At 41.1% G+C, this 11,125-nt stretch overlaps 1 protein-coding gene across 1 annotated transcript; it reads right to left on the bottom strand. All coding sequences in view use genetic code 11, as the record gives it.

The window, feature by feature from the left end:
* Positions 1-568: 568 nt before the first annotated feature.
* On the bottom strand, positions 569-2,988 carry EGR_07110 (Ubiquitin-conjugating enzyme E2 G2; the record flags this gene model as incomplete). The annotated part of the gene is made up of 5 exons (XM_024496359.1): positions 569-702; positions 776-916; positions 2,433-2,551; positions 2,734-2,815; positions 2,946-2,988. 5 exons carry the CDS (start codon positions 2,986-2,988, stop codon positions 569-571), a joined length of 519 nt encoding a protein of 172 aa, XP_024349200.1.
* Positions 2,989-11,125: the final 8,137 nt, after the last annotated feature.

Here is an 11,125-nt window from a genome sequence, read left to right as displayed (position 1 = left end):
ATGACACGACTACAAGCACTGGTAGGTGTCAAATGTCCCTTTTCACCAGGGTTAATAGCTTCCCGTGACTGACGGCGCACAACCCGAGGCCAATGTGGTATCGTTGGAGGGTTTCAATCACACCGCGGCAATGAGACGCCTGGTTTCCGCAATGCCGTCGACGCTTCAAGAACTGCCGCACGTGTTTCGGCGACGCTTTCGACCATGGCGGTAGCGTTGACATCTCATCAACACGGCAATCACACCTCGGTTACCGGGATCTCGGCAGGTAAAACGACTCTTTGCAGACGCCTGATCGACGAGTAGTAAGAAGACTCACTTTAATCCGCCCTTAGATTGATTTATTAGAATTCGGGAGTCTGATTAGTCCCATTGTGATCACACTTTGGATACACGAATTCCTCTCTTACCGTATTAGCCTCACTACTGAATTAGCCTACTGATACAATACGGTCATCTTATTCCGTGGGTCGTGCAATGAAAAAAAAAACAACACGAAAAACGGTAATAAGGCATAATTTAAAAGTCATAGAAGAAAAAAAACGAACAGTCACTATCAATCACTTTCCTAATTGACATCGCCCTCTGCGGGGAATCCGAGACTCATTCGAACACTTTGCATCGCCATCTCATCAAACAGTTTGCGATTCTCCCGCCACGTCTTTGCCGCGTCGACATTGGCTGCACTCTCATCATTCGGTTCTAAAGGCATGGACTAATGTCTACTAAACTCAAGAACAAGTGAATAGACACCTTCAAAGCACCATCAACTCACCTGCCAACATGCTGATAACGGAAAGGAGGATTTTTTCCACCGATTGGACTGGACTCCATCTTTCCGCGGGAGTTTCGTAGCCAAGAGGATCATTACCGGGAGTATGGAGGATGGAAATGCATACTCGACCGTCGGGATAAACTAAAGGGGTAATTTAAAGGGGGAAAGAATCGGTTCCATAGCAAATTTCACCTATTCCAGTTTACGTGCTCGTGAATTTTTCGGTAACTTCAGTGTAGAATAAAATATATTCTATTTACCGCTTTTCAAACGAGCTCTGGTCAGGTTGTAAGGCTACTGCCAGTAGCTTGAGGTGACGAAGAAAAAGTTTTTGTCAAACTGATGGAGATACAGTGGAAGCGCAGCAATTTTGAGGAATGCAATTCCGCTGTACCAGACACTTTTAATTAGCTTTGACCTCACGGCCGCGGCCCAGTCAGCTATGTGATACGTGGAAGACAAACCAGGGATGACCTCAGTCGGGATCGGAGCGGTAATGCTAGAGAACGTGAATAGGGGAAATAATAGCAATCCCCATGCATTCTTATAATTAAGTGGCAACGAGATCTAACTTAGTTGACATTCTAACAATAACGAACGACTAGAAACAGCTTGACGCTACAGCTGGATCTTTTGGGTTGATTCCAAGCCATCTTCGGAACATGAACAATCTCCCCCAAAGATGGCTGTGGAAATACGCCTGGCTCGTGCGACCAGTACTCCTTTGTTGCTACTAAAACAACAGGTTTTTTCCAACCGTAACATATCTATCCTCAAGTGAATCGTTGCAAGAGCTCGATTTTTTACTTCAACAGTATATAAACGGTTCGAAATTCTGCTACCCCAACTTCTCCACATATCATGAAGGAAGTCGTATGAGAAATTTCTGCAGCCATGGAACAGACTTAAACTCAGTTCATAAATCAGACTCCATTGGATTAGATCTAACGAATTTAACCAACACTCTGTAACCTGAAAGTCAGTTCAAAATAGAAAACGAATAGTACAAGGCACAATAAGGTGTATCAGATGGATAGAAGACGGCATACCTATCGGTACCGTAAAAATCGTAAGTGGGGCTAATGTTTTCCGAGTCGCAACGAGTCATTAGAACGACTTACAATGAGAATTACATGAATTTGCCCGATCATCTCAGATGGATCTTGAACTGCTTGCAAAAAGCAATAAACCCCAATTTTTCGGTTTCTAGAAGACTAGAGTTTCTTTCGTAGACGACAATTGAATTTTACACACAAAAGATGTGGTTTTGGGGAGATAAGGAACGTTTTAATTTGCCGTAAGAGAATGAAATATGCATTCTAATAAATGCCTAAATGTAGTAAACCTCAAAACTTATAGTTACCACATATCGGATGATAAAAAAAAACCATTCTTGAACACCGGTTGACACCAATTTAAAATATTTTTGAAAAACAGATCAGTACTCACAACCGTGAAATAACCACAAATCCAACAGAATTATAAACTGCGCATGCAACATGGTTCGGGTTATGTTCCAGTAGGTGTGTTAGGAACATATAAATCTCAGTAAAAGAAAATAGAGCATATTTTTCGAAACTTGAGGAAGGAGGAAATAATAAAATGACAATAAAACCTCATTGCTGAATTGACATTTGGGAAAAAGAACAAGACATACTGTTAGGATGAAAGATGCTGCTAGTAAATCGCATTTTCGGAGGCGAAAGTGGGTAGTCAGGAGGGAAAGACAAGCGCGAAGCGAAGACTCCACCTTCGAATGGTGTTCCATCTGGACCCCTAAAAATGTTAAAAAGCTAAGTAGTGCTGACATTTATAATGCATAAGAATATTAACGTCACTTGTGAGAGGGAACTTAAAATGGTCAATACTTTTTTAAATTGTGGAAAGCTAGACTTATGTGAGGGGTAATGTAGCTTAATTTCCTGACACTATGACAGATTCTCGACACAAAAACTTACATAATAAAGGCCTCCCACTCAAAGAAATTGGATTCGTCAACTGGACCCGCAACAATCCCTTCAGGAGGGTTGTCAGTAAGCTCTTAAAAAGCATCAGAGTTATAAGGAAAGTGAGCAGCTGCACTATAGCCTTGCGAAAATCCTATGTTATAAGTGGAAATAGGGAGTCCAAAAGTGACAAAAGAAGCAAACTGAATGACCAATAAACTGACGTTTATATTCAGCCATCAGTCTTTTAAGCGCGCTCCCGGACATTATCCACCACGTAATTTCGGACTCGTGATGACTATTTCACGCACGGCGCGTTTATTAGCACCCATTATAAAGAACGAGCAGATGTCTTTCACCTACAAGCGTTTCGGTATAGGTATCATAATTTTTACTATTTGCTCGAAGATCCGTTTAATTGTGCGAGTTCACTATCAAATCTAGGGTAGCTTCTCTTACACTTACTAAAATTATTTATTTTAACAGATTATATGTGCTTTCCAATGGTAAGATTGCATGTATTTGTATTGAGCCAATAATAGCCAAGTCTTAATTGTTAAAAACTTTGTGTTTTGACCGCATAACTGCATCGCCTTTTAAGAGGTTTCCATGGGATTCGTTATTTGTGCCCTTTTAACGTTATTGAACTTTAACGATTCTCATAGTCTTTCAGCCACCTTAAACGTTAATACAAATAGCTAGATGTAATATGTTATATCTTATGTGGCACCCGGAGTCTTTCCTGAAGCTATGCCAAGTTATAGTGCTACGGCACAAACTGTACTGTCAATGCCAGTAGCCCCAAGCCCTACCGCAAGCAGTGCCTTCTTTCATCGTCAGGGAAGTGTAGGAGTGTTGCATTGTTGACAACAAAAAGCAAACCTGAAGTTAAAGGACAAATAATCTGATACCTTCTGTTAGGTGATAAAAGTAGGCGTTTTGCTTAGAATGGGGTGAATCGGTGATAACCCCCAACAGAAAAACTGAAAATGAAGTCGATCTTTGTCAACTACCTTAGTCCCGCATCCTGCAGGAAGGTTATCAACAAGGGAATCGGCACCTTCCCCGAACCATCTAAAAAAGTTCCATCATAGAGCAATCTACCGTTTCTGTATGCGAACTCGCAATGTCTCATCCACTTCTTTACTAGCTTAACATAAGTCAGCTAGACAAATATGGCAAGGAGGAATAGAAGCTAAACTTTGCCCCAACAAACCATGTTCAATCTCGTTTTTTTTTGGTTACATGACCCTGCTTTTGGGACAGTCATCTTACTACTAGCGCTGGACACGCGTAATAGTCAACACATTCCCCTGTTCCCGAATCTACTTCCCACACAGAAGGCAACTTCAGGCCCAGCGAGATTGCCAAGAGGGATCAGTGACCTTGCGATCAAGTAGCGCCTCAGTTGCATGGCTGTTTGATGACTGGTACTGTTGACTTGCAAGTATCCCTTTTCCACAACGAATACACTGTGATGGCTGACGCGGGAGGTTGATTAAGGGGAGCACTGAGGACCACCTTTTGGTTTGGTTACGCGGATGCTAAAGGCTAAGGCTTTGTAATTCCGCTGGGTGGCAGGGACTCCGAGTTATGTCAGTAAACCTAAGCCCTACTGTGCATCGGCAATGCCCATTCTCCCATCGTATTATGTTTTCCTTCGTCCTTATGGAAGTTTCAAGGTGCGATAATATGGGAATCATTTGAAACAGCACTGATGGAGGAAAACAATACTTTTTCATCACCAAAAGTAATTTGCCCTTGGTGAAATTTCGCATATCTACACTGAAAAAAAATCGTGATTTACCCCAAATTGCGCAGATAAAATCGTGATAAATTCGTTTATTTAAAAACAACGGGAGCAAAAAAATCGGAAACGTTTTGTATCCAGGTAAACCTTATGGCATTGGAAACTTTTTTATGTCCTATTTTTCCCCTAAGCACTTACCTTGCAGACTGGGATACTGGGGCTTCATCGAGACAGATGGACGGGGACAAAGTAGGGTAGGTTTTGCGTGTGTGTACGTCTTGTTTGTGCGGGGTAATAATACACATATTTTTAATTTCCGTAGCCCCTTTTAATCGAAAAACTGTGTAACATATCTGAATTGCGTGCTTGTTTTAATGTACCGTCTTATCTGGGAAGCAGTTGAAGGCAGCTTATGACCGCAGCAAACGTCTTTGACTCCTGAGGAAGCAACAAACCCCAATTTTCTTCCCGGAATTTGTTTCCTTGTTCGAAATCCCACCACTCAATCAGCCTGCTTGTTGTGATCGAAGTGAAAGCCTAGGTGAAGGAGGGAAAGAGGCTGAACCCGTTACAAACCATCGTCATGTCATAGTCAAGTACACTACCAGAAATGATGATCATACCTAACCCCTTTCAGTTCATTTGTTGTGGAGAAACGAATGAATTAGCTCAAGTATGCGTCATCTCTTTTCGGTCAGGGGAGTTTTATAAGAGTAGATAGATTGGCCGTTTATGGAGAATTTGAACTAATCCCAAAATTGACTACCGTCAAACGTACAAGTGAGTCTAATGCAAGCTGACAATTATACAGTCGCATTTTTTCACTTTTAATAGAGGTAGAATTACAAACTTTTGCGTTTTCAACTCAATAGGTTAGACTACTTAAACGCGAACATGCTACTGAAACTTGATGGTGCAATTAAGTAGTAAAAAACCGTTCGTTTTTCGACAATCTCTTGGCGACTGATTGGCTAGTCAAATTCAGCATTCCTTTTTCTTCCATTACAGGAAGCTTGACTTGACCTCCAGAGTGCACTGCATCCGTTTCAACGGTACAATTAGAGCCTAATTTCCTAATCACTTGCAAATGACTCCTGAAGGAGATAACTGCTTCCTCCAACGCATTGAATGTAGACATTTCTGCTTCTTACTACATTCCAAAGTGGCAGCAATGACATTAAGATCTGCGAGAGCTGCGATTTGTGTCCTTGTGGGTGTAGGATAACTGCCGGTTGATGCTACAACAATATAACTTAAAGCAGAGAGGGCTCCTGGTCAGTAGACGCCAATGTGTTACTAGTGGCAGTCAAAACAATCAGAAGTTAGAAAATGCAACACTGAAACATCTGAGATGCAATGAATGATTTGTCTATGGATCAGAATCTATGCAAAAGGAAAATTGCTATCGTCTGCTGAGCACCAAATAGTACACCCTCCTCCAACGAGTCAGAAGTTCTGCTATGAGTTTCACCTTCACATCGCCCTTCCAACTGTCACCACATCAATCAAACCCACATCTCTTTACAGAGCATCCTATTGTTGCGAGGAGTTCGAATAAAGGCTTCGCTTATCACCTGAAAGTGTATTCGTGGAAATAGGAGGATGAGAATAATGTGGGTCAAATTTATCCTCTCTCCACCCAACTTTGGTAGGCGGGGAGTTTCTGGTGTGAATTTACGTCTGCATTCCGTCACACGCACACAGACGCAAGGAGTAAGCACCGTCTTTTGGAGACGAATTAATGCGTGCCTTAGAGCTGTAGAGTAGGTGGTGAGCCAGTAGGCAAATAACTTGAGATGGACGAGGTTTTAAAAGACAAAAGGCGGTGAATTGGGATTGGTTTGGGTAGGAGCTTATACAGCATTTCCTTCTCCGCTGAAGGAGAAGAAGAGTACTTCAACAGGTGCAACAATGTGTATTCGAATCCTAAAAGTCACCCTAGACACATTCCACGCATATAAACACGTAATACTCAAATGAAAAACACTTTCACTTTGTACAGACCTAAGAGTCTTTCCAAAAAAGCAATCCGCCTGACTTTGAGTCACTCGGCTCAAACTGTCTCTGAAGCAAAAGGAATTGTGCTACCACAAAATTCTTTAAAGGTTATGGATGAGACTGCAGGAGAAGCTTCGCCATTTGTGATTCTGAAAATTTTTGCTTCCGCGTTTTAAAATCATCCCATAGTTATCTTGCATCCGTTCCTTGATCATCCCTTATCAATCCATCTCTTCGTTCCGTATCCATCACCTCATTCTTTATCCATCTATCCACACTTCTGTGATTAAATATATATTTTTTTAAATTTTTATGGACATTAACATATTTCATCAAGCAAATGGGTGCAACTTTAATCACAGTCCTCATGTCTCACTCCAGGGCTTGTCAACTGATAATTACCTTTCAATCACTAATTGAATGTGTTGTGACTCCACTCCACTTTCTACTAGAACGCTTTTCCATCCATTTTTTCCTGCAATTTACCAATTTTTTTGGAATAGGATCATTATTTATGCAGCACTGTTTACAAAAGAAAGCTAATTTTTTCACATTTAATAAACTCTCCATCCACAAACGTATCACCAGAATGTGAAAAAAATCATATTGCTGATGATTCATTTCTGTATTTCTAAGTAAGTACAAATGTCAAAATGTCAAGTTTTGCGATTTGTTGGCACCTCTAGAGACTATGCTCTGCTTGCCGTCGAAGTACATTGAGTGGAGACTGCATGAGGAGATTGAGACAAAGGAGGGTCTGCTGATTGGCCCACTCCAACTGACCAATGACATAACAAGGGTTTTCACCTCCCTCAGGACCATGTATCTTCACATGGGTGGAAGACATAATTGACACCAACGGATCATCAGTGATTTGAGTGCTCATTTGTAGGTCCCTCATTTTTGTCTTCATTATTATTATTGCACCTTACAAGGGTCCTTAAAACAGTCCAATGGTATTTTTGGCATTTTCTTCTAAAATAGTTCTAAAGGCACTTTGAATGGCTTAGTTCCCGCTTTTTAAGTATTTAAATCTCTTGATTTAAAGCGTCACGCCTAAAACCACCGCCGTTATCTGAGCTGGTTGCTAACTAAAATATTTTTCCCTTTTTTACTCTACAAAAATATGGCAGGCCATATCAAGACAGAAATGAGAACAGAGATGCGAAAAGGAGTTACTGAGATACCCTATTCAGTAAATTAGCAGTTATTTTTGTTGAGCAGTAGATATTCTTTCAAAAAGACAATAAAATGCTAGAATCACTAAGCGAGTTTTAAAAACGTCTTCAATTTTTTACTATTAAAGCAAATTTTTCTTTTATAATTCTCTCCAAAGACTAAATAATTGGGGATTTTCCTCTATCAATTAGCTGAGTTTTTAGGCACGTGCTTAGGAGTTTTCGCCACTTAATGAGCGAGAAAAACCGTCCAAAGCCGTGTCTCCTCGAGTTCACATTCTTCCCACGATTGCCCCAATTTTTATGGACAAATTATTTTTTGTTCAATAGAGACGCAGTAAATCGTCATTTTACCCGCCGAATACTACGATAACATTCTTAGGCACATATGAATTACTTTATTGTGTAAAATTAATCAGCCTGCTTATTTGAAATTAATGCAATTAATTGGCAAATTTTTATTTATTTGGATGCTAATGGCGGAGTCCTAAAGACGTGGAAAGTGGGGACACCAGACACAATTCATTATTATCGGACTGGTGGTCGCTTCACGTTGATTGCATGAAGAAAACGGTGCATTTTGAAGTACTAATTAAAGAAGACTATAAAACTACTCTTTTCTAGTGAATGGTCCCCTTTTCCGAAAATGGGGGCCTTGTTGTTTAATCGAGAAAAAACGCCAATCCAAGGTGGTGTGCATTAAAGCTCGATGAAGAAAAACATCGGCACATGGGATTTTCTACCATGACAAGATTACCTGCCCATCTTCACAGCTTTGAGGCCTTCAAATCATTCACTTTGAAGAAAGCGCATTTCATTCAGATGGTTCTGTCACCTTCTTAGGGAAAAAAGCTGTCAGGTAGTAAGGGCGGGAAATTCAATCAAAGTACAACTTTTACCAACACGCATTACCTAAGCTTTCACCCCCGCGGGTTAATTTTTATTTAAAGGATTTTGTGGGAAAACGATTTATTTAGGTCATTTGGTTCAAGTTCAATTCCAAATGTGGCCAGAATGGGAAAAATCAACCCAATACTTTGACCCCTTGTGAACACTGCCCCCTTCGTTCACTTGTTTGAATTTTCGCGAATGGCTTTTTCAACTCTTACCGTATTTAAACAGAAAAGCACAAAAAATTACTTACTTTTTCTTGCTTAACTTCCAAATAGTATTCCAAGTCAGTCGGTTGCATTGGCGCAACGAACTTGTTCTTCCCTACTTAAATGACAAATAAGTAGCAGTGTGCCGCAGCCTAATCAAACAATGGAAGGAAAATTAGGTATCTTTCCTACGAATTGCCTTTAGCGATTAGGGCGTAGCAATTGACAGGAAAGGTAGGAAGATATTAAGAGGTTTACTTCTTGTCAAACCTTGTTCAGTTGGAACGGCACACGCACACACAGATGTGTGGGTATAAAAGCAGCGTTAGGAAATAAAGGCAAATCATTGTCTATTTAATTGATGAATGGACTGATTGCTAAAGCATCTGATGTTTGTTTAATAAAAAAAAATATTTGGCTCTATTGAAAGATGTCATCATTTTCTACTCCTCAAACACGATCTCTGTCAGGACCGAATGCGCGTGACACGGACGCATCCTCGGTATGTCGTAGTTCCTGCGATTCTAAATAGGCAAACATTAGACGCAAGAGGCTTAGGGCTCAAATTCTATTTTTTCACCTGTTTACTATCTGAGTAGGAAAAAAAAACACGCAAAACCAAATCTTTAACACCTGGATTTAGTAGCAGACTAGTGTGAAACCATTTCCCAAGAAAGTAAAACGTTTTAGAACTCCAAAGGTGGTCTTTAAATGTATTATTTTTTTGCGTTTGCAATTTTTCCAAGATGTTTTGCATTAGAACGAGGCGAGCACACTTCAACTTTGTTTAATTGAAAGATAAACGACTTGATACAAAAGATTCTTCCAGATAAGCCATCAATTAGTTTCCACCTTCTTGTCGGACTGTCCTTACTGCATTAATTACGGCTGCTTAGGACTAGTTAATGTGCCGTTAAATAGAATAAATATGTGTTCTACAAGACTAATTCACCTATTCTGACCGAACATTTGTCTAATCTGCTTTTGAAAAGCGCCTTTTTGAAACAATGTAGTGACGATAATCAGAGTCTGCGAACTTCTGAAGGGAGCTCAAATAGTTCACCAGGTTGAGGGGGGAAATGCATCAAAATGTCTATGCAGGGACTTACAATCACTACTTTTCCTACTACTGCAGTTTTTTTCCCGATTTTGCCCTCCGAAGTTTTATCTCCTGCCGACTCAGCTGGATTCATTTAAACAACGGGGGTGTAGAAAAGAGTTTTATTTCGTTTATTTTGCGAAATTTTTTTCCTTAGGAAATTTAAAAATATCATTAAAATTCAAAGATACGCAAAATTGTGATTCCTTTTCGAAATTAAGTAGTGCGTTTGTAGCACCCTGAGGCGTCCAGTAGAAATTGGGACTACCCGGATGGTCAAAAAGGCCAGTTTATCCGGTGAAGGTGCAATGATGGAGCATCTAAGTGACCGCTTTACAAAATCAGATAGCTAAATAAACCACCAACGTATTGCGTAGCCCCTCCCCTCCCTCAAGCTTTGTCCCCGGCACTCCCGTAGTTCAATTTTCTGCGTAGTCGGTACTGTAAGGAAACACCCACAGGCCGACCGTCCCAGTCGTTAAATTTCCGTGCGATTGAGAAATTCCTAGACCGCAACGCCACTGTTTCCTCCTGGCAATCCTACTGCACCTAGGGTTCTACTTGGAATGGGAACTGGATTCGCAGACGTTGGCAATCGGGCGTGTCCGTAGCTAGTCGTAGGAGCATTGGCCCGGAAGCTTAGTCATGTAACACGGGAAGGGGTTTAGCACAGTACCGTTGGGGTACAATTTCGCGTGTATTCCTCCTTGCCACGTCGTTCTCACTATAGAGGTGCCCAGTCGTATCTATTTGGGTTCTATCCAGCTGGAGGGGAAGTGGAGAAGGTATCGCGAATTCACCTTGTCGAAATCTTTATCCAGGTACTTTAAGCAACTCCCTAATGAAACTTTTCCAGCTGATTTACAAGAAGAGCTGCTTCTGTTTTGAATGGTTTCCCTGTGGAATACGAGACTGGGGTAGTTACCGAAGCTCTAAGTCATTTTCAGACCTTCTGGTAGGGGTCAGCATCGCTCCTCCCATCCACAGCGTACGCACTTCTTCCGTCCTGCTGATGTTAATCACCCAGTAGGAGACGTCGAAATGGATGTTTATTCAAGGCAGGGGTCGCTTTCCGCGAGACTTCTGGTGGGGCTTAGGACTGCTGGCATGGTTCGGTGGCCAGTCCACCCGGAGAAGGTACAACCGATGGGGAGGGCAGCCAACTGGCCTCTTTGTTGAATTCGCGATTTAAGCAGCCGCCTTGTTGTAATGCTCTTTGGCGAGGAATTTTAGAGGAGCTTATAATGACGAAATCTATTAAAACAATTATTTTTTTGTA

This window comes from Echinococcus granulosus (genome assembly GCF_000524195.1).
Source record: "Echinococcus granulosus chromosome Unknown EG_S00070, whole genome shotgun sequence".
In the NCBI taxonomy this organism is placed as follows: Eukaryota; Metazoa; Platyhelminthes; class Cestoda; order Cyclophyllidea; family Taeniidae; genus Echinococcus; species Echinococcus granulosus.
This window is presented reverse-complemented; position numbering and strand designations above follow the sequence as displayed.